Source organism: Schistocerca americana, chromosome 7 (assembly GCF_021461395.2).
Source record: "Schistocerca americana isolate TAMUIC-IGC-003095 chromosome 7, iqSchAmer2.1, whole genome shotgun sequence".
Classification (NCBI taxonomy): domain Eukaryota; kingdom Metazoa; phylum Arthropoda; class Insecta; order Orthoptera; family Acrididae; genus Schistocerca; species Schistocerca americana.
Genome location: NC_060125.1, coordinates 232,947,318 through 232,971,486, shown reverse-complemented (window position 1 = coordinate 232,971,486; position 24,169 = coordinate 232,947,318). Strand labels below are relative to the sequence as shown.

General features: G+C 43.6%; 1 protein-coding gene across 3 annotated transcripts in view; it reads left to right on the top strand.

The window, feature by feature from the left end:
* The first annotated feature begins 326 nt into the window (after positions 1-326).
* Positions 327-24,169, top strand: part of LOC124621954 (probable protein phosphatase 2C T23F11.1) — a 48,671-nt gene continuing 24,828 nt past the window's right edge. Inside the window, exons 1-3 of one of the 3 annotated variants that reach the window (XM_047147477.1) lie at positions 327-463; positions 562-684; positions 851-1,090. In XM_047147477.1, the coding sequence (XP_047003433.1) occupies positions 904-1,090 (187 nt within the window). In that variant the 5' untranslated portion in view covers positions 327-463; positions 562-684; positions 851-903. Of the gene's footprint in view, positions 685-850; positions 1,091-24,169 lie in introns of all 3 variants that reach the window. The other 2 variants (XM_047147476.1, XM_047147478.1) reach the window with 2 other exon arrangements.

Sequence of the window (24,169 nt, the reverse complement as noted above, 5' to 3'; positions counted from 1 at the left end):
TTATTAATTTTACTTCAACTCTTTAGCTTACTCGTCAATTTGCTTAGTTTCTGTTATTGTACGTTTCTTCATTGTATTTCTACAATAATGTAAACTGTTTTCGCCAAATCTCGCTGCAGACCTTTGATGGAATATCATGGATTATCCCATGGGATCAGACCACTATGCCATAGAATTACAGGCAGTTCAACATTATTAATCGACTCCCAATAATCCATCAAGAAACTTGTGGAGATGTACCGGTACGCGCCGACAATCGCTAACCGATTCGACTCGATTGTGTTGTAGAGATTATAAATATCTATGGTTTATATATATCTTTGTGCGATAGACTCTAGTTTTATTTTTCCTACGCGTTTGCTTTGGCTAATCGGGGAAGTGTATCACGAAAACAAGGGGTTTAGAAAGATGAAATTATGTAACGTCTCTGACGGGAAATTATTGTCATATGTTTTTCAGTTAGGTATGGTAAAGGAAAATAATTCCATGTTATGAAGTAAAAAGTGTTGTAAGATGATATGCTAACGATTTCACTAAACCTGAACCCAACAATGACTCTAGCTTTCAGAGTGTGGAATGCTTTATGTCCTCTCCGTTTCTTGAACTGAAATGTAAATTACATGTTACCTGCGGTCTTTCAGTGTATGAGATCACTTTGAATTATAGGAGAAGCATTATCCGAAGGTTAGTAACGGCGAAATTTGTACAGATGGTTTCTGATTAAGTGGATAATACGAAAAAATTTATCAGTGGTAGAATTGATAATTGCATATTGATATCCCGAGACATATCCACCGTGTGGATTGCTCCGTTGTCCGAGAACGAGGAAACTGAAAATATTGTTTTACAGGTGGTGGGAGGTCCGGTAGCATTGGTGGCTGCCGGTACCGCCTTTAGGATAGGATGGGGCAGACACTTTCGGAGCCGGTGACAACCAAGGAGTCCTCGTGTTGTCAAAATTCTAAACTTAAGGTGGGCTCCAGCTGTATGCAAGGATGGCGAATCACCATGGAAGATGCTCACACGCAAATTCTGTCGTTACCCGATGACCCAGGAACTGCGTTTTTTGGTGTTTACGATGGACACGGAGGTAGGTTCTCTTTCAGTGTGAAAGTCACCACATGCCTTTTGATATTTATTGCGTAAGGAGAGGACTGGCATACATCGAAAGATTGCTGGTTACAATTGGAAGCCGTTCGCTACATTGTGTCCTTAATAATCGTGTTGTAGAAAATTTGGTGCATTTATTACTGAATGGCTTAGTTGGAGAAAACATTGGTTTAGTTTATTGTAGCCTATTACATGTTTTGTAAGAAGAACAAGATGAATCTGTTATGTTAGTAGCAGTAAAGGCACTGTAATATCTGCTGTTCTTGACAATGACAAAGACATTGCTGCTAAGGGAGGGGGGAGACTGCTGTATCTTTCTTTGAGGGACACATTGTGTTGCAGTTATGTTGGTTCTACCTGGGTATATATCAAGAGTTCATGAAGGAGCGATAATTTGCCTAAAATTCTATAGAGTACTTGAAATCATAGTACCATCATCCCAGTAGTGTACATTTCTGCCGCATATGATTATTTTGATTTTTTATGTTCTTGGTTTTTAAACTGAGAATTCTTTGATTTTGTAAAATTAATCTCAGCTCTGTAGGCCCTAATGTTGGTTCTACAAAAAACTGAGTGCTCCTGGCTTCTTTAATGTAATCTTTATGTTAATGAAATTGCTCGATAGTTTAGTACGGTGTGCCAAACTCGGCACGAAATCCACCATGGACATACACATTTTGCAGACATTGTACTAACAACTTAGACGTGCAAGCATCATTCAACCCAACTCGTACTTTAAACCTCTCAGTGCCTCTCCTAAGCCAGTGCCTGATCTAAGTTTCACAGGAGCTACTTCCTAGTGGAAGGATTTTAGTTGGTCTTGAAAATGGTGCATTGGGTGGCATTTGTCGCATACTTGAGGTACTAAAATTCTTTCCTTCCCTCCACAACATTTCAAGATATATTCCTTCATTTTGTTTGAAAGATAATAATTTTATGGCTGAAATTATATCCTCGGTTTGGCATTGTGAGTTGCATTTCTTTTTAAGAATTTCAAGAGGTTTTTTATTTTTTTTTTTATAGAGATATTAAATAAAAGAAAAAAAAATAGACTTTTTAAACTGCTGATCAGTTTCATTTAGAACATTCCCTGCAAAATGAGAACGTCAACTTCCAGTTTAACAGGTTTCATAAACACTTGGAAAGTTTGTTGAACTTCCATTCCATTATGGATAAGCTATAATCAGCACGTGCTTCACTCTTCTGCAGCTGTAGTCAGAAGACATTTCATATAGTCTTTCCTCAAAAAACTGGTTCTAACTTGGTTAATTTATGTTTTTATTCTGTCACATTGGTCACATGTTTATTTTAAAAAAATGTGTGTGTGTGTGTGTGTGTGTGTGTGTGAGAGAGAGAGAGAGAGAGAGAGAGAGAGAGAGAGAGAGAGATATTCCAATTCCAATGAGGTGAGTGGTGACATGTTCTGGATTTTCAGGTAGGATATGTAGTACTCTTAGATTTAAAGCCCTTTTAAAACTCAGAATATATCAGGTTGGTGCTTTTGAGATGGCAGAATTCTTACTGCAATATGGATATGATACAGAACGTTAGAGCAAGAACTTTGTTTCCAAAACCAGTTAAACTGAAGTGGTAGTTCTCGTTTTCAGAAAATGTAGTACTGTATGGTATTATTAATCTAAATGAACATTTTGAAATTGACATTTTTTGAAAATAATGTAACAAAATAATAACTAAATCAGTGGCTATAGCGTCCGCCCCCGGTATCTGAGTGGTCAGCGCGACAGAATGTCAATCCTAAATGTCTGGGTTCAACTCCTGGATGGGTCGGAGATTTTCTCCATCCAGGGACTGGGTGTTGTGGTGTCCTAATCTTAATTTCATCCCCATCGACCCACAAGTTGCTGAAGTGGTACCGGCCGAAGTGGCCGTGCGGTTAAAGGCGCTGCAGTCTGGAACCGCAAGACCGCTACGGTCGCAGGTTCGAATCCTGCCTCGGGCATGGATGTTTGTGATGTCCTTAGGTTAGTTAGGTTTAACTAGTTCTAAGTTCTAGGGGACTAATGACCTCAGCAGTTGAGTCCCGTAGTGCTCAGAGCCATTTGAACCATTGCTGAAGTGGCATCAAATCGAAAAACTTGCACCAGGCGAACGGTCTACCCGACAGCAGGCCCTAGTCGCACGACATTTACATTCAGTGGCTATAACAAAACAACTTGAACACACAGTTTCAGAATTAATCAGAAAATGATTATCTTTCAAATAAAACAAAGTAATGAAACATCAACTGTTCTAAAGTAAAGCACTTCAATATTTTGCTTATAAATACAAGTGAGAAATGTCAACTGATGTTCTATCTTTGGTGGTCTGTATTTCTGGTGAGGATGTTTTTTCACATAGCGAAAAAATACTGGTTTCTTAGTTTGCTCTCCATTTGAACATGAGTGTTGATTTAAGCAACACCCGATAAGGGAGGTCCCCAAGGTTGGGATTAATTTTTTGAAACCACCAAGATGATTGTGTAGGTTAGTGTTCCTGATATCGCATGCTGCAGCTCTATTCTACGTTCTTAATGAATAACTGACAAAAAGAATTTTGTATGATCCACTAGTCTTACTCATAGTATTAACTTCCAGAATGGTGCCGTATGTGGCAGTTAAGTTGTTTGGCTAAGTTGTGGCTTTGAGACCCACTGGGTGCTATGTATTTTTTATATGCTTTCATTGAAGTGATTGTATTGTGGTAATTTTTCAGATAGTTGGTATATATATCCTTTGCTGGTCTTAATATTAACTGTTTGTTTTCTCTCTCTGCCATTTTTTCGTTTTCATTTGGAATCATTGCCCATGTAATTTTAATTATTGTTATGTAAAGCTTATTTAATTTGATTTAACTTCATCTTATTCATAATTTTATATTTTCGTCGATTTTATTGCAGTTCCTCCTGTTACCCATTTCACTTGAATATGGTTTTATTTATAAAATTTTCTTTTGTTTAAATTGTCAATTTTTATATACCACTGTCAGACTTCCTGCACAACAGACCGTTCACAAAAAACACATCTTGGTGAAATCTTTATCTATTGTATTGCCGAAACTGCATATTTTTGGAATATGCAAGTATAAATACGTTATCCATTAGCTTCAGAGACACTGAAGATTGTGGGTGCTCGGTTTGCTGCTGTTAGCCACTCACTGTGAGCACAGCAGACATGACCCAATCAGCCAATTACAACATGACTATATGCTTGCGCGCACGCACACACGCACATTAATACACATACAGTATAGAAATAAACAGAGCTATGCCTTCACCTATAATTTTGTCTCAAATATTGGTGCTTTTTTATCCAGGGACACAGTTAGATTGGGATGTAAGAGCACATCTTAAATTTCTGCAAGTAAAGCAATGGTAGTACTATTCTTTCTAGAAATATTTGGCTGGTTTATTCTGAATGTCACTGTTTCCGTATCGCTATTTCCGAGGGTGTATCTAGGCTTTGGGTGTGACAGCGTACTTAAATTGGTGAGATTGAAGCAGTGACATTTGTGTTCATCGCAAATATTAGACTGTTGCAATTTCCAGGAGTTTTAGTTGAGCTGTTTTTTTTTTTTTTTTAAAATGTCTCTGAGCATGATGTTAGGCTGGGGCACAAGCCTGCAGCATGAATTGCCACAAAGAACCTGGTTGTGGTTACAGCCAGGTCTATAGTTTAATCCGAGGTTTAGGTTAGGTTGGAAGGTAATAGTGTGGATTGGAATTGGCGAAGCTAACAAATACAAAAGTGAAAAATCTGGTTGACAGACTGAGCTGTAGCATAGCCTGAGGTGTAGGTTAGGCTGGAAGGCAGCAGTTTGTGAGTTGACAAAGCCAGCAGATGTGAAAGCAAAAACCTGATTGTGATGACAGACTTATCTGTAGCTTGTGGTGCAGCAGTGAAATGTATAATCTTGCTTGTCACGAGTAATCGTCAATTTTTCCAAATATGCCACGACTTTTCAGAGCGTTTATAGGTGGAAATTAGGAGCAGAGCTTGAATTGGGGGAGTAAACAATTGGTTGCAACCTAGGTTACAAACTTCCTATTTCGTGAAACTGTCAGTTTTTAAGCAGAGTAATAGAATGTTGTGGCTAGGTCGTAGCATGTCCCTAGCGATCTCTCTGCACAAGTCAGATGTGATATCATCATTCAACCAGCATGTCGGTATCATATTGAGCAGTGTGACATTTAAGAAATTTGAAGGTATCATTGATTGGACATAGTTCAGTCTTAAACATGGAGAGTCACTGGTGTCTTCAAGCTGAAGTTTATACCTTCAGCCTGGGGTGTGTAGACACTCAGAACATGCACCACTATGCATCAGAAAATCCCCATCCGTATTTTGAAGAGCTGTTGCATAACATAAAGATTGGTGTTTGGTGCACAATGTTACACGATTCTTTCGCCAAACTGTTGTCTGTCCAGCTGCTATGCCCTAAAATTATTTTATCCATATCTGGATCAACTCACAGAAGATCAATGACTGTATGGATACAGTACATACCACCTTGACAACGTTAATGCGAGTGCATGACATTTTATGTGAGGACAGTCGGCAGAGGCAGTGCGGTCTCCTGACCACCTCAATTACCTGATCTCTGTCCCTGTGATTTTTAGTTGTGGAGCAAGTTGAAAGCTTAGGTGTTCTCAGATAATCCTCACGTAGTAAAAAACTACAGCTGAGTATTGAAAACGCTATTGCTCCTGTCCCTCAGGCAGAGGTGCTACAAGTGTGCAACAGTACAGCATTGTATTGACATAAACAGTGGTCGTTTCCAATGTCCTCAGTGACGTTCATTAACAATGGTCAATCCTGTATCAGTCTTATTGTAAATATTTTCCTAGTCAGTTATTTTGATCACCCAGTACATATGCAGGCCTGTGGCCCTTTCTCAACACTTATTTTGTACCATGAATAAAATAAATTTGAAATTTACAGATGTCAGTGGTGGAGGGTTGTGTAGCCAACTAGTATGGAGCATGACAAAGATGCATGTAATGGATGTAAATAATTCAGTGTTTGGCTCAACGTGACCCCCACCCCCCCCCTTGTATCCTGTGTAACATGCCTCACCTGGCCACATACTACATGTACCTTCAAAATGAGGAAATACAGGGACTGTGCAGAGCTCAGAGGTCACATCAAAATGTTCTCTAGTATTGAATGAGAGAATGTCTGTGAATTAACACATTATATTACTACTTCTTTGCAACAAAATAACAGGTGAGCCCATACTTAACTGAAGTTACAACTCAACATTCACACACAGTTGCACTCACTCAACTGAACCTGTTACTGCGAGGTTACAAACAGGTGTTCTGTGTTTTTCGAATGCTCATTCTTTATTGTCCGAATAACACTATTTGAACATTCATTTCTCTGTCATGACTTGTATAACATACCATGCAGATTTTAATTGCTCAAAAAGTTGCAGTTCATACAGAAAATTCAGAATTTTGTTCATTCGTCTTTATAACTTGTCTGTGATTACATTATTGTAGTCTATGCCCAGGGTTAACTCACAGTTCCACTCCCCCTGCTGGTCCGGGGGTTAGAATAGGCCCAAAGTATTCCTGTCTGTCATAAGAGGCAACTGAAAGGAGTCTCACACGTTTTGGTCTCTATATGATGGTCGCCTGTAGAACTTGACCTCCATCTTCCAAATTTTCCCGAAGAGCGAGCCAATTGGGGAAGGGCGCCTTACATGGTGCATCGCGTCCATCGTGCATTGAGATCTATAGCCCACTTTCTCATTGTTACATTGCAATCTCACTCATTCTCCATCTCTTGGGCGAGGATACCTTCCTGTGTGCATTTTCCACCGTGCACTATGCACTGCCGCTTTCTGTGCTGACGGTGACCATGGACTTCTTTGCACCTCATATCCAGCACGGTACCTTGTCCGTTGTGGTGGGGCCGCCATATACCCTGTTGGTTGTAGCCCCCTGACCACATAGGGATCGCTCTGCTTATGCCTGCGCCGTGAACTCTCCACATATGCCAAGGGGTAGATGCTCATCCCCCTGGGGCGTCGGGACTCCCGGCAAAGGCCATCGTGCCAGGTGGCCTTTGCTGCGGCTAGGTGGTGCCCTTGGGGAGGGCCCCTGGTCAGACTGGGTGGCATCAGGACGGATGATACGCAATGAAGCGTAGTACATCATCTCTTGCTGGTGATACAAACACCAGCAGTCTCTAAGTGTTCACAGGATCAGTTTAACACACAGAAGTATGACCCTAAATTGTTCCCCCTCCCTGACCACACCATGGGAGGAATGCCAGGCTTAGGATGGCAGTGAATATTATTCTTCCCAGTACCTAGCATGTACGCAGGCTGATGGAGAATCCTTTGTGTCCATGAAGCCTCAGTTCTTTTAGAGCATTTAGAGGACAAGTTTGGGGATGTGGAGGGCATGTCCAAAATGCGGTCTGGGTCAGTCTTGATAACAACAGCCTCCTCTGCCTCACAGGCATTACACACTTGTGACAGAAGGTGGGATGTTTGTTACTATCACACTCCATAAGAGCTTAAATATGGTCCGGGATATTATCTTCCACAGGGATCTTCTTCTACAGTCCAATGACAAGCTGCATGCCAACTCCATTTCATCCGGCGCATCCACCTGGGTCCTGGGGATAATCAGGTTGCCACCAGTGCCTTCATCTTGGCTTTCGAGGGTGACACATTACCGTAGAAGGTGAAGGTGATGGTCTACTGCTGTGATGACAAGCCATATATCCCTCCCCCCATGCGGTGCTTTAAGTACTGGAAGTTCGGCCGTATGTCTTCCCGCTATACTTCTAGCCTCATATGTCAAGATTGTGGTCGTCCATCACATCCCAATACTCCATGTGTCCCACCTCCCATCTGTGTCAACTGCAGAGAGCACCATTCCTCTTGCTCACTGGACTGTAAGAGTCTACAGAAGGAAGGGAAAATAATGGAATAAGAACGTGGACCGACTGACTTACACTGAGGCTAAAAGGAAATTTGAAAGGCTCCATCCCGTGCGCATGACAACATCTTACGCTGCCACTTTAACTACTATTGCTCCTGCACCACCTACTTCGGGAGCAGCACTTCCTCAACCGTAGGGTACAATAGTCCCCACTTCTAAGCCAGAGAAGCGTAAGTCTTCTTCGGCTCCTCTTGCTCGGAAGGGGTCCCTTCGGTCACTCGCTTTCCAGGTTCCTACCACTGGCAAAGCAGACACCCGCCAGTGACTGTAGCAGTCACAGGTTGCTGGTCGTAGGGCTTAAAGGTCCTCCTGAGCCATGGAGAACGAATCAAAGAAGCCCTCCCAGCTAGAGAAACCCAAGGAACAGCGTGAGAAATCAAAAAACCCCCCCCCCCCCCCCCCCCCCCCAATAAAAGTAAATTGCGGTGGCACCCACACCACCGCTACCTGCAAGCTGTGTGTCTGAGGATGAGATGGTAATTCTGGCCTCCGCTGAGGACCTAGATCTCGCTGGACCCTCAGGCAAAATGGATATAGACTGTTCGGGCAAAGTCAGTGGCAGCAGGTGACCCTGAGGTGTAAACTGCCTCGTTGAATGTTCCATGCCTTCCCAGTCTCATGATGTCATCCTCCAGTGGAATTGCGGATGTTTTTTCCACCACCTGGCTGAGTTATGGCAACTGGTAAGCTTTACACCTGCTTTCTGCATTGCCCTCCAGGAACCCTGGTTCCCGACAATGCAGAACCTTGCTCTCTGCGGCTATAAGGGTTATTTCAGGAACCATAGCAACTATATAATATGAGTGTCAGATGGAGTTCGCGATTATGTCCTGAACTCAGTCTGTGGTGAAATGGTGCCACTTCAAACCCCTCTTGAAGCTTCGCTGTTAGGATAAGGACGATGTGGGAAATAACTGTCTGCAGTGTATATCTTCCTCCAGATGGTGCAGTACCCCTGAACCCATTGGCTGCACTGATTGCTCAACTCCCTAAACCCTTCCTGCTTTTGGGAGATTTTAATACTCATAATACCTTGTGGGTGGCACTACGCTTACTGGCCGAGGCAGAGATGTCAAAACTTTACTGTCTCAGTTCGACCTCTGCCTCTTAAACACTGGGGCCGCCACACACTTCATCGTGGCTTATGGCAGTTACTCGGCCATTGATTTATCGCTTTGCAGCCCAGGACTTCTCCCATCTGTCCACTGGGGTGCACATGACCTGTGTGGTAGTGACCCCTTCCCCATCTTCCTGTCACTGCCTCAGCATCGGGCCCACGGATGCCTGCCCAGATGGGCATTAAACAAGGTGGACTGGGAAACTTTCACCTCTGCTGCCACCGTTGAATCTCCCCCACATGGTAACTTGAATGTGGTAGTTGAGTGGGTGACTACAACAATCGTTTTTGAGATGGAAAGTGCTATCCCTCGCTCTTTGGGGTGCCCCTGGTAAAAGGCAGTCCTTTTGTGGTCGCCGGAAGTCACTGAAGCAATTAAGGAGTGTCAGTCAGCTCTACTGCGGCATAAGTGGCACCCTTTCCTGGAGCACCTCATAGCCTTTAAACGGATCCGTGCTTGCATTCGCCAACTTATCAAACGACGGAAGCAGGAGTGTTGGAGCCGGCCCCGGTGGCCAAACGGTTCTAGGCGCTTTAATCCGGAACCGCGCGACTGCTACGGTCGCAGGTTCGAATCCTGCCTCGGGCATGGATGTGTGTGATGTCCTTGGGTTAGTTAGATTTAAGTAGTTCTAAGTTCTAGGGGACTGATGACCTCACATGTTAAGTCCCATAGCGCTCAGAGCCATTTGAACCAGGAGTGTTGGGAGAGATAGGTCTCAAGCATTAGATGCCTTATGTCACCTTCCCAAGTCTGGGCAAAGATCAAACGTGTTTTCGGGTACCAGACCCCAACAGGTGTTTCCGGTGTTAACGTAAATGGCGTGGTCTCTACTGATGCAAATGCGATTGCCGAGCACTTAGCCTCTGTGTCGGAGAATTAACCCCAGCCTTTCACAATCTCAAACAGCGGCTGGAAGGGAAAGTCCTCTCTTTCACTACACGGCACAGTGAATCCTATAACACCCCATTTACAGAGTGGAAGCTCGTCAGTACCCTTGCACATTGCCCTGACACAGCTCCTGGGCAAGATCGGATCCACAGTCAGATGATTAAACATCTCACATACAACTACAAGACATCTCCTCGTCATCTTCAACCAGATCTGGTGTGATGGCATCTTCCCATCGCAATGGCGGTAGAGCACCATCATTCCGGGGCTCAAACCTGATAAAAACCTGCTTGCTGTGGATAGCTATTGGCCCATCAGCATCACCAACATTCTTTGCAAGCTGCTGGAACGAATGGTGTGTCTGCGGTTGGGTTGGGTCATGGAGTCATGTGGCCTACTGGCTCCACGTCAGGGTGGCTTCCACCAGGGTCACCCTACCACTGATAATCTTGTCTCTCGAGGCTGCCTTCCGAACAGCCTTTTCCGGATGGCAACTCCTGGTTGCCATCTTTTTTGATTTACGAAAAGCATATGACACCACCAAGCAACATCATATCCTTGCCACATTATACGAGTGGGGTCTCTGAGGCCCGCTCCCGATTTATATCCAAAATTTCCTGTCGCTCCCTACTTTCCATGTCCAAGTTGGTGCCTCCCATAGCCCCCCCTCCCCTCCCCACCCCCCTCAATAGCCAGCAGAAGAATGGGGTCCCGCAGGGCTCTGTATTGAGTTTGTGTCTATTTTTAGTGGCCATTAACGGTCTAGCAGTAGCTGTAGGGCCGGCCGGCCCACCTTCTCTGTATGCAGACAACTTCTGCATTTCGTACTGCTCCACCAGTACTGGTGTTGCAGAGCGGCACTTACAGGGAGCCATCCACAAGGCACAGTCTTGGGCTCTAGCCCACAGTTTCCAGTTTTCAGCCTTGAAGAAATGTCGCATGCACTTTTGTTGGTGTCGTACCTTTCATCCGGAATCAGAACTTTACCTTAATGACGATCCTTTAACTGTTGTGGAGACATATCGATTCTTTGGTCTGGTTTTCAATGCTTGTTTGACTTGGCTTCCTCATCTTTGTCAGCATCAATGGAAGCGTTGGCAGCACCTCAATGCCCTCCGCTGCCTGAGCAACACGAACTGGGGTGCAGGTCGCTCCACGCTGCTGCAGCTCTACAGAGCCCTTGTTCAATCCCGCCTTGACTATGGGAGTGTGATTTATGGTTTGGTGGTGCCCTCAGCATTGCATTTGCTTGACCCATTACTTCATTGCGGAGTTCGCCTAGCGACAGGAGGTTTTAGGATGAGTCCGGTGACCAGTGTGCCAACTCTCCCGATTTAAGCGGAAAACTCAAGATTTTTCCTTCTTCCTCCCGATCTCCCGACAGTGAAGACCGATCTCCCAATTTTCAGATTAGTTTCAATACTTTCCTTACTGTTTGAAAATCCTGCACCTTCGATATATTGGTGGATGACAAGGTATGGCTGCTACTTGTCTATGTTAACTTGGTAGATTGGTGTGGTGGCTGTCGGGAGTGGCAGTAGGCATAGCTCGCGCTTCGTATCTACAAGGAAGTAAGGAACTTATCGTTGGCATTGTTCAGAGATAAATGAATATCTTTCAACTAGTGCCAATTTCCTCTGCTTCTGGTAGCACCAGCACAATCGCAAAGTTATTGTGGACAAGGAGTAATCGATAGTTGTTCCAAATGAAGTGATTAGCTTTGTTGTGTCTAAAAGGCAGTGTTGCCAAGTTAGGGGGAATTAAGCTGCCTTGGTGGAAGTTAGAGAGATAAATGTTTCAGGGGGGGAAATATGATAAACTTGCAAAGGTGATGCTGGCTATTTTGTCAATTCCACATAGTAATGCGGAATGTGAGAGAATTTTTAGCACAGTTACAAAGACCAAAACTCAGTTCAGATCCATGCTTTCAGAAATGTGTTTGGAGAAATTTTTGATTTTAAAATCAATTCAGAAAGGCAAGTGCTTTGAGCAGAAATTTAGTTCAGAGTTTTTGAAGAAGGCTAAGTCAGCTACGGGTGTGCTGAATAAGTAACTACCGTAATCAGACAAATTCAGACTGATAAACTATTCAGATTATTTACTAAGCCTAACATGTACATCCTGTATAAAATTGATTTAAATTTGGGTAAGATGTCTTACGGATATAAGATGCCATGCAAATATGGGTTGCATTATGAAATGAAAACGTGTGATCATTTAACAGTGATTTATTCATGCAAAAACTGTGCTAATGTTAAAACAGAAATCTAATATACGTTAATTTGTTTCCTCGGATCGTAATTTCGAACTGTAGTTCTCGAGAGAGAGCTTCATTTGAATGTGTGTGAACCCAAAGAAACCTGCAGAGCTCATCATTCATGTTGTTCAGCATGTTGAATGATAAATTATACAGTCCGAAGGCTCAGGTATGTCCATTATTTAGTATTTACATGTAAATAATAAAGCAAATGTAATTGAATTGTTACAGTTATTGAAGTATTGCAACTTTAATCGTCAGGGATGTGTTATAATTCACAATAGTACACCGCTAAAATTCTCCTGATTTTTCACTTTTGAAAGTTGGCATGTCTGGTACTGGTAGAGGCTGGAGTCCCTCCATTGAAGATCTGATGTGCACAACTGCTCGCCGGTTATGTTGCACACATTCGTAGCTCTCCTGAACATCCTAATTACCATCTTCTTCTCCCAACCACGGCAGTTCACCTCCCGCGTAGGCAGCCCAGGTCAAGGCTAACAGTTGCGGTTTGTGTGCGATCGCTTCTGTGTGAACTGGAGTCCTTGCCTTTACCACCTCTCCTCGAGGTCCATTCACGTAAATCTCCATGGGGTAATCCTAGGCCAAAGTTTCACCTGGACCTTTCGCGTGGCCCTAAGGACTTTGTTAACCCTGCGGCTCTCCGCTGTCACTTCCTCTTGATGCTTGAAGTGTTCTGCGGCTCTGAAGTGGTTTACACAGACGGCTTGATGGCTGATGGTTGCATTGGCTTCACCTCCTTTCACGGCGCCATATTGAACAGCATTCCTTACCAGATGGCTGCAGAGCTGACAGCCATATCTCGTGCTCCTGAGCACAACCACTCATGCCCAGGGGAGTTATTTATTCTGTGTACTGACTCTTGAGTAGCCCACAAGCTATCGACCAGTGCTACCCTAGTCATATTTTGGTAGCGACCATCCAGGAGTCCATCTATGCCCTGGAATGGACCAGTCGTTCAGTGGTGTTTGTCTGGACCGCAGGACATGTCGACATCCCAAGCAATGAACTTGCTGGCAGGCTGGCCAAACAGGCTACGCGGATTCCACTTCTGGAGATGGGCCTCTCTGAAACTGACCTGCATTCTGTTTTACACCGCAAGGTTTTTTCTGCTTTGGAAGGTGTAGTGGCATAACAGTACGCTTAATAAACTGTGTGTCATTAAGGAGACTGCGAATGTGTGGAAGTGTTCCCTGCAGGCTTCTTGCAGGGAATCAGTTGTCCTTTGTTGACTCCACATTGGCCATATGTGGCTCACACATGGTTCCCTCCTCAGTCGTGAGGACCCACCTCTTGCTGGACTGCCCACTTTTAGCCGCTCTGCGGCGAACTTTTAACTTTTCCAGCACCATTCCTTCGGTGTTGGGCGACAATGCTTCAACAGCAGCTTCAGTTCTACGTTTTATTCGTGAAGGTGGGTTTTGTCATTTGATATGAGTTTTAATGCATGTCCTTTGTTCCTCTGTGTCCTCCACCCTAGTGCTTTTAGTAGGGTGAAAGTTCTAATGTGTTGCAGAGTGGCTTGCTTCTCCTCTTTATTCTCGTGGTCAGCCTGCCACTGTTATCTGCTTTCTTGCTTTACTCTTCTCTATTTGTTTCTTGGGTGTCTGTTGTTTCCTTGTCCTCACTTGGTTCCTTTAGTGTTTGTTGCCTTTTCATTCGTTGCTTTCGGTATTGTGCTGTACGTGTCTTTTGTTTTATTCTATCCCTTGTGGACTTGTTTTATAGGAACAAGGGACCGATGACCATGCAGTGTGGTCCCCCCCCCCCCCCCCCCCCTCCTCTTAAACGTACCAACCATAGTTCTGCAAAGTTATTACGTCTATTCAGATCTCCTAGTACATGTGTGTGTATATTATGATGGCTGAGCTCCAAATCTCATCTAGATTCCCCAAAGCGAGTCTTGTAGCCCACAATATACACGTGAGTTTACTCTTTTCTGGTTGGCTGAGAAACATCATAGCCAGTGATTTGTCAGTGTTAAATCATGATAGCCAACTTCTTCTGGTAGGAACCAGCCAAACTTAATATCTTTTTAAAGCAATTTATTACATGAGTCACCTAGAAAAGGCGCAAGTATCAAATGCTCCTCTTTACCAGACTGAATTATCTGGGTATGTTTCTTGTTTCCCCAGCACCATAGACTGGTGAATTGAATCAATTTCCCAGGAGTATACGACTTATTTATTCTATACAAGTACAATTCCGATGCTACCATTTAATTATTTAATAGACATAACAACATTTATTTTATTACTTCTCATTCATGCCTTCATTCACACTAACAAATAAACATGTTAAATCTGCACTTATTAATAAAAGACATAATATTCACAGATGATGATAACATTTATTTTCAAAGTATATTGTTTTGACTAATTATGATTTAACTATCTGTAGGATATTGACATCTCTCGACTGTGACTGTAACTATTAGCAACTTCCAGAGCACAATAACACTTCTGTTACAGTAGAACTGTCACTTGTCTCTGCGTGAGCCTACTTGCTATCGTTAACTGCTATAGGTGTGAGGTAAAGGTGCTAGTCTCAAACTGACTCTGTTTGTCACTGGATGAGTGTTCAATCAACCACATTCCTATCCTTTTTCTCTGCTGTAAGCAGTGTCCATTACACCACCGAAAGTGAAGTGCCTTAACCACAGGTCTAGGTGTGCCCTATTTTGCCTGCTTCAGTTTCATGAAATTTCCGTGTGCTCTCCTTTGTAAATGTGTTGCAGATGCGAAGTGTGTGCAACACCAAGACCTAAACAAGTAAAGATCCGGGATTCTGTCCACCATGGGGGGATTGAGTTGGGTCCATCTGTATCCACAGCACAGAATCCCTTCCCAATATCTATGGTGTGGTTGGTGAACTGCCACTATCCATTGACAACTAATCTTCATGATGTGGCAACTATAAAGTTTCTTGTCTGGTTCTCAGTCACGGTCATCCATCTGATTGTTTTACACAGCATACATATGGCTTTCGCTGGAGTTAGTGGGTGTTCTTGAGATCGAGAGAGAGCTTACTCCTGATTTTATTTATATAATAAATTTTCATAACATATTAGTATAAAAATGGTCAGTGTATGCTACTTAATCTTTTCAGTGGTTCGATGTAACAGTGGCCACAAGATTTTGTTACCGAGCTAGGTCACAGTTTACAAATCAGGGTACATGTATGGTGTCATGAGGACACTGGTGCAATTGAGACCTGTTCATGCCACAAAATTCCTTATGTTCAGTTGTTGCCTGAGTGCACTAAGAGCCATCCGATGCATGTGGCTGACAGAGAAATCTGTCAATCACATCTGCCTTCACCTACATCATCTAGGAAAGAAAGTGATATTTTGTTAGTTACCAAGCCCCCTGTGTGATACCTACAGTGGCTGATTGTGAAATCCTGCTGCCCCCTTCCCCTATGTGTTACTAGCTCACTGCACGATTACATATCATTAAAAGGCTACATGGCTGAAAGTGAAGGAAAAGAAACTTTGCTCATTGAAACAAACTTCGTATCTAGCATTAGTATAGCTCCTTTCTGACACTTAGATGGAAAGGAGTTTTTGTAACAGTTAGTGGTAATGCTCACTGCAATTGTAGTAAAATTTACAGTTAGATGGGCCAGTCTGAATTTTTAAATATCTTGAGGAATTTGGTCCGATATGTCTGGTTATGGGTTTTGTGCAACTAGGGTATCTCATTTGAGGGCTGGTCTAAGCTGTCAGTCCTCTACTCTACTACTGTAAGCTCTGGGCCCATAGCACACCACACTTGTGCTGGAAGAGAATACAAATGCATGGACATTCTAGATGCAACTTTTCCAGTTTATAGATACTTTTGTCAGTGACTTAGCTGTAGCAGTGTAACAGCCATCAACCTGGCGATTGTTTCGAACACCACAGTGCTTTATGAGGCAGGTCCTGTTAGAGGTTGTATGCCATTGCTTTCCTCCGACCTTTGAACTGACTTAGCCAGCCAGCTATAGAGGGGCTTACAGTTAAATGTGGATTCTGCACTGCAGTGCAGCTCAGCATTTTTCACATCAACAAACATTGCCAGTGAAAGAAGTGATAAAGGCCACACGGGGTAGCCGTGCGGTCTGAGGCATCCTGTCAAGGTTCGCACGGCTCCCTTCGTCGGAGGTTCAAGTCCTCCCCTGGGCGTGTGTGTGTGTGTGTGTGTGTGTGTGTGTGTGTGTGTGTGTGTGTGTTTTTAGCATAAGTTAGTTTAAGTTAGATTAAGTAGTGCTTAAGCCTAAGGAATGATGACATCAGCAGTTTGGTCCCATAGGAACTTACCACAAATTTCCAAAAAAATAAGTGATAAATGGCATAAAAACCAAAGGATTTACTGGGTATTGAACTGGAGACCTTTGGATTTGTAGTCTGATGCTTTACCACTAAGCTACACCTTTTAATAGTATGGGACTACAAAAGTAGAGTTGTTTTGATCTTCTGGGCGTGATTATTCTTTGAAGTGGTGGGCATTACAATAACAGTGTCAGGAGTCTTTGATGTTTTACTAGGCATTCTGTTATTGAGACTAGAAGATTTTGAGAGGGAAGATGTATTTTTAATTGATGAAAGAACCTGTGATGATTCAGGTAATGATTCATTGTAAAATAACTGTGTTTAATTCAGTAGAATTTCCTTATTCTCACTTGTGCAAGCTGGCACTGCTTTTCAGATTTAAAAGTTGTTTTATTTCAGCTGGTTAGTATACACTTGCAACTGCTGGCTATAGTTTGCAACTCGCAGATCACATCTGTAGGCGGGTGTTGTCTATCCTGCTTCCAATGCTCGTCTAGCTTATCTAAAGTTGGTCATCTGATGACCTAAGGCTGAAATAATATGATTGACAAGACAATTGGTATTTTCCATAGGCAGTATGCCTAGTCTGTGTAATCACTGTTTTTCCATTTACACAATAGTACATTCTGGATACACTGACAGTGATTGGAAACAACCACCACAATTGCCAGTTGTCAAGAATATTCAAATGTATCTGCACAATTGTCCAGTATCAGTGAGGAGTTGGTTTTGTAGATACATTTAACACATTTATTTGATGTACTTTTAATGTAAAACTTAAACAAATATACAGGCAATGTGGTTGAACAGTGAGGTGTCAGGGCAAGCTGGAAAAAAGTAAGCCTCTTTGTAGCATTGGGGGTGTGCAGTTTAAAGTCCACAAAATTAACCCCAATTGTTTACTGTTTTGCATATGTGTATATTCTGCACCAAACCAAAATGAAATAGTTTTCGACCAATTCTGGTTCACCAGAAGTAGTTCGGGGGATGCCTTCTATTCCATTCTCAGACATAAATGAAGAACTTAATATAGATTTTCTAACAAACTTTTTCAACTGTATGACAAATACATCCCCTAAGACTGGAAAATTAAGAAGGAAACCTGCATCCTTGCTAAGTGAGGATCAAAGTGAGATGTTGCATATCGGCCATACAATTTGTGCTCTACCTTTGGAAATCATATTGCTTACAAGCAGCAGCAGAACAGTCTGTCAAACTATGAGAAACACTAAACTCAGGCATGCTCATACACCAACCGACAATAGAAATAGATGAGCAGCCCTATGGAAAAACCTCAGTGGCCTTGGTACAGGCAAAGTAAAAGCTGCAGCTGATCCCATTGCCCCATTCGAAGAACTGAACCAATACTTCACATTATCTAGAACCACAGTTAAACTGCAGACGAAACAGAGGCTCTTTTACTATTTCATGGTGATACTCTTTTCACGGGGGTAAATGACTGTAGCCACCAAAATTTCTGTCTACAACGTGTTACTTGCAGTATTGTCAAAAATGCTATCATGCATGTCACTACTGAACATGAAGGTGAACCTTATTATTGACGCATTACTGCCCACCATTACAGAGGTCTTCAACCACTCCTTAACCACAAGTGTTTTCTCGAAGAGCTGGAAATGGACTAATTTAAGCCACTACATAAAAAGGACATTGCCACAGCACCCTCTGATTACTGACCCATTTGCATTCTTTCTACACTGTCCAAGGCCTTGGAATATACAGGGTGGTCAGAAACAATCTGAAAAGTTTGTAAGAGTGTTGCAGGGTAGGCTGTACTGAGGATTAATTGTTAAGAAAAAATTAAATATATTGTGCCATTCCCAAGTTAATAAGCATTGAAATATCCCAATCAGGCCATTGCATGCTCAAACTCAAGCAAGATGCAATTAATTTCAGATTTTCTCATATTGTTCATGATTGTGCACAAGACTGCTCAGCTTTTGGCTCCGAGTCCGCCCACCGTCCCATGTGAAATTGTTGTATAGCTCTCTTGTTTGGTTTTAGGAAACCAAACAAAGAACAGGTTTGGAGACACCGTCTCTTGCAGGCCACTTGAATTTGCACACACAACAGCCTGATTGGCTAAGTTTACTGCTAATTAACTCATAAACAGTGCAACAAATCGTATTTTTTTAACAATTATTTCTCAGTACAAAGTACCCTGCAACCCCTTACAGGCTTTTCAGACTGTTTTTGATCACTCTGTATACTCTGACGAGCTAACGAACTACCTAACTACAACCAAGCTACCAGACAAACACAAATAAGATTTCCGTAAACACTGCACCACAACATCTGACTTTATAAAGATAACAGCCGATCTGAAGCTTAGCATGGATACATACCAATTTTTCTGGACTTCCGCAAAGCCTTTGACGCTGTCAACTTCAACATTTTACGGGCCAAACTTAGGCCTAAATTTCTCCCGAAGTGCAGTGCAGTGCATTGCTCATACATGATGTCTTGCCAGCAGTGTGACATGTCTTGTATGATAAGTCACAATGGAGGCATGTAGTATGTCACCTCCCTCAGGGTTCAGTATTAGGTCCTATACTATTTTCATTGTATGTTCGTGGTGTGTCATCAGTTGTGCTGATTAGCTCCAGTTGTATCTAAGTGCAAAACCAATAAACCTTAAGACATCTATCTATGTAGAATCTCAATACTGGTGTGTGTCACTATCAAAATGGGCACAGACCCAGCCAAAACCCAAGCGATACTGGGTGGTCATTCTAGGCTCATTAGCCTGAAAAAAACAGGAATGCCCACCATCCTTAGTTCTAAATTGGACAAATACCAACTTTTCTCCTTCAGCAAAGATTATAGGGAGTAATAGCAGGTGGAAATATAAATTGGGCTGAGCAAGTAAATGCAATGTGCAAGAAGGCATCACCATCTTTCCATGCCCTACAAAAATATAAAAAAACTCTTCCTTCTTGACCTGAAAAAGAAACTTGTACAGACATCTATATTTCCACTTATTGATTAGTGATGTTATCCTGTAAGGCCTTTTTCGGGAAAGCTCATGGCACCTGGAACTGGTTACAAATGATGGTATTCATTATATCTGTGATGTTCAACTCTGATCATATTTCACCATCAGATGCACAGTTATCCTGGCTGCATGCAGACAACCCCAGGGATTTCCATACCCCCTGTCTTTGTACTGTCTTGTCAACATACACTGTCCCTAGTATTTCTCCTTGACCTTAACTCTCTTGTCTGAACAACATGGCTTTAACAATTCTGCCCATCAGAGCAAAATCTTCTTGTCCCACCCCACCATTTGGTCCTTCTCAGTAGCAGACACCCGACTCTGGAATAATCTCTGGCATTATGTTAGAGAACTGAATGCTGCTGCTGCTGCTACTATTACTGCTGCTGCTGCTGTTGTTGTTGTTGTTGTTGTTGCTGCCTCTCAGGGGGCTCACAGCTCTCTTTACTTCCTTTCTGTGCTGCAAGCTTACACTTCCACCATCCTCTGCGTGTCCATTGGATGGTTTTCTTGGTGCAGACCCAGCTTGCTCCTAGTTTATAATTGGGACTAGAGTTTTCACTTCTGGTATTTTCTACAACTTTTCATTAAATGAATTCGTGGTCCCTGTTGTTGAGTTTGACTTGCCCCCAATTTTCGGAGTTCTCCAAAACTGTGGATTGTGAAGGGAAGATTGCACAGTATGTTGTATGCTCTGTCTTTGTGCCTTTCCATCTTTACACCCTTTCCTTTAATAAGGTAATATACCCAAAACACACACTGGCCATCCCTTTGGGGAAGGGGGGGGTCATCAAGTACATCCATAGTGGTAGCCCCCTGATCATGCAGGGTCACACTGTTGGTGCCTAAGCTGAAACCTCCCCATGTATGACAAGGAGTATGTGCCCATCATGACTGGGTCACGGGGACTCCAGGCAATAGATTACAGGACAGGTAGCCGTTGCTGAGACTTGGTGGCTCCCATGGGGAGAGCCCCCGATTGTAGTGGATTACACTGTGGCAGATGAGCTGCAAATGAAGCAGATGAGTTACTTCCCATTGGTGACCATAAGGCCCCAGCGGTCTCTTCACGAGGAAAGTCCTCTTTTAATGCAGAGATACTACCCTAAAATGTTCCCTTCTCTGACTACGCAATGGAAGGGATGTCGGGCTAACTTGTAAGCAGAAAAATACCCCCCCCCCCCCCCCCTCCCAGATACCTAGTTTGCACAAGAACTGACGGGGATTCCTTCTTGGCCACAAAGCCTTTATTCTTTGTGGAGAATTTAGAAGAAATGTTTGGGGAAGTGGCAGTCTTCTGTAAAATAAGTGGTTAAATTTTGATCAAAATGGCATCCCTTCCCCAGTAACAGGTGCTGCTTGCTTGTAACAAGCTAGGTGACATACTGGTGACTGTCACTCCCCATAACCATCTAAACATGGTTCAGGGCATCCTGTTCCAATGAGACCTGCTCTTGCAATTTAATGATGAGCTATGCACCAACTTCCAGTGACGGGGCGTACACTTTGTCATGTACATAGGGTGGCCAAAGGACAATAAGGTCACTACCAGAGCCTTCATCTTGGCCTTTGAGGGCGATTCATTGCTTCAAAAGGTCAAGGTGATGATATACCGATGTGATGTGAAACTGTATGCACCCCCTCCACATCCCCCCCTCCCCAACGCAGTGCTTCAAATGTTTGAAATTTGGGCCCATGTCTTCACGTTACAATGCATAATCTGTAGAGATAATGGATGAGCACTGCATGCAGACTGGCTGTGTCCCTCTCCCCCCCTCTCTACGTCAACTGTGGAAGGTACCATTTTCCCTCCTCACTAGATTTCATTGTTTTCCAGAGAGAAGAAATTGCAAGACTCTGGACAAACTAACTTACCAAGAGGCCAAGGGGAAGTATGAGCAGGTGCACCCAGCATACAAAACAATGTCATGTGTTACAGCTGTGACGTCGCCGCCCCCTTTGGCGATGGTACTCCCTTCCGTTATGCCTACTACAGTGGACACTCAGGGCTGCTCAACCATGTCTGCCCTGCCTGATGGTCGGGGACTCCCCTCTTGCTGCTTCCCCCACACCAACTTTGGGTTCAATGGCTTCCCACTTACAAGGGACATCGGTCTCCACCTCCCAGCCAGAGACAGATCACCTTTGTCCGGCTTCTCTTGCCACAAAGGGGTCCGTTGGGACACTTCCTTTGAAGATTTCCACCGGTCAGCAAATGAACACCAGCCATTGGCCAAAGTAGCCACCGGCTGCTGGTCGCAGAACTTCGTGATCATCATCTCTACACGAAACTAATTCAGAGAAGCATTGAAATCCTCTAAGGAGAGGAAAGACAAGAAAAAAAGTCTTCCAAGGAGCAAGACATACCGGAGGCCCCACGCCACTAGAATCCACCTGTTCCACTCCCGTGTCCTAGGCGAAGAGTCCGGTAGCCCCTGAGGTCGTGATTTGCACCACACAACGGAGCCCAGAACCTATGTATATTGATGCCACAACCCCTCGACCAGTGGCAGCAGGTGACCTTGGTTCCTTCATGGCTTCATACTACATCAACAACATTATTCTCCAGTGGAATTCTAGTGTCTTTTTTCCACCACCTGGCTAAGCTACGACATCTTTTAAGCAATTCCCCAGCTTTCTGCATTGCCCTTCAGGAGACCTAGTTTCCAGCAACCCAGATTTTGTAGATACAGGAGTATTACAAGAATCGTGCCACCAATAACAGAGTGTTAGATGAAGTTTGCACGTATGTTCTGAACACACTATATAGCGAACTTGGGCTGTTAATACATCTTTGGAGGCTGTGGCTGTTTGGGTAAGGGCATTTCAGGATATTAACATCTTCATTGTTTACCTCCCTCCTCATGGGGAAGTGTCTCGGAACATATTGTTTGCATTGGTTTCTCAACTCTCCCTACCTTTCCTAATTTTAAGATTTCAATACTCATAACCTTTGTGGTGTGGAACCGCAATCACTGGCTGCAATAAATACCTCAAACTTATTGGCACAACTTGATCTTTGCCTGTTGAATATTGGTACCCCCCACACACTTCAGTGTGGCATATGGAACTTTCACAGCCATTGACCTTTCCATTTGCAGCCCTGGTCTTCCCCCATCCACTGGAGTGTCCATGATGTCCTGTATGGTAGTGATCATTTCCTGATCTTCCTGGTCTTCCGTCAGCATCACTAGCGGGGACGCCTGCCCAGACGGGCTCTCAACAGTGGTGACTGGGGTGTTTGCCTCTGTTCTCAGCCTTGGCTCCCCACCACATGGAGATACCGATGGGCTGTCCACAATCCAACTACAGCCATTCTTGTGGCAGCTGATTTGGCCTTACCCCATTCCTCAGGCTTGCTGTGATGGAAGACAGTGCCTTGGTGGCATCAGATATTGCAGAAGCCGTTAGAGATCATAGGTGGGCTCTCAAGCGTCGTAGGTGGCACCCATCGATGGAGCACCTAATTGCCTTTAAATGGCTCTGTGCCCGGGTCTGTCACCTTATAAAAAGATGGAGGCGAGAATGCTGAGAACAGTACATTTCAACCATCGGACCACGTACTTTCCCTTTCCAGTTTTGGGCAAAGATCAGATGTCTCTATGGATACCAGACACTTTCAGTTGTACCAGGTATTACCTCAAATGGCACTATCTACACTGATCAGACACAGTCACCGAACATTTTGCTCTGCATTATGTTGGAGGCTCTGTGTCTGAGACTTATCAACTTGTCTTTCATGCCCTAAAACAGCGGGTGGAGCAGAAGCAATTATCTTTTACTATACACCATTCAGAGTCGTATAATGCTCCATTCAGTGAGTGGGAATTTGTCAGTGTTGTAGCCCACTGACCTGATACAGGCCCAGGGCCGGACAACATCCACAACCAAATGATCAAGCACCTATCATTGGACTGACAATTTCAAATTCTTGCCCTCTTTAACCGCATCTGGAGTGAAGATGAGTTCCCATCACATCACAATAGCGAGAAAGCATCTTCGTCCCAGTACTGAAACCAGGTAAGCCCTTCTAGAGATGGACAGTGATGTTATCTGTAAGTTGCTTGAATGCATGGTTAGCTGGCAGGTGTGTTGTCTCCTTGAGTCTCGAGGTCTTCTGGCTCCATTCCAGGGTGGATTTCGCCAAGGCTGTTCAACTACTGATAATCTGGTTTACCTGGAGTCAGTCTACTGAACAGCTTTGCATGATGTCAACACCTTATACCCATCTTCTTTGAACTGCATAAGGTGTATGACACCACATGGCAACACCACATCCTCACTATCTTACACGAGCTGGTTCTCGTGGGCCTGCTCCCAATTTTTATCCAGAACTTCCTGTCGTATTGTACGTTCCGGGTTAAAGTTGAAGAAGAGAGTGGGCTCCCACAGGGCTCAGTACTGAGTGTGCCTCTCTTTCTAGTAGTCACCAATGGTCTAGCAGCAGCTGTGGGGTCCTCAGTATCATATTTGTATGCTGAGGACTCTTGGCTCT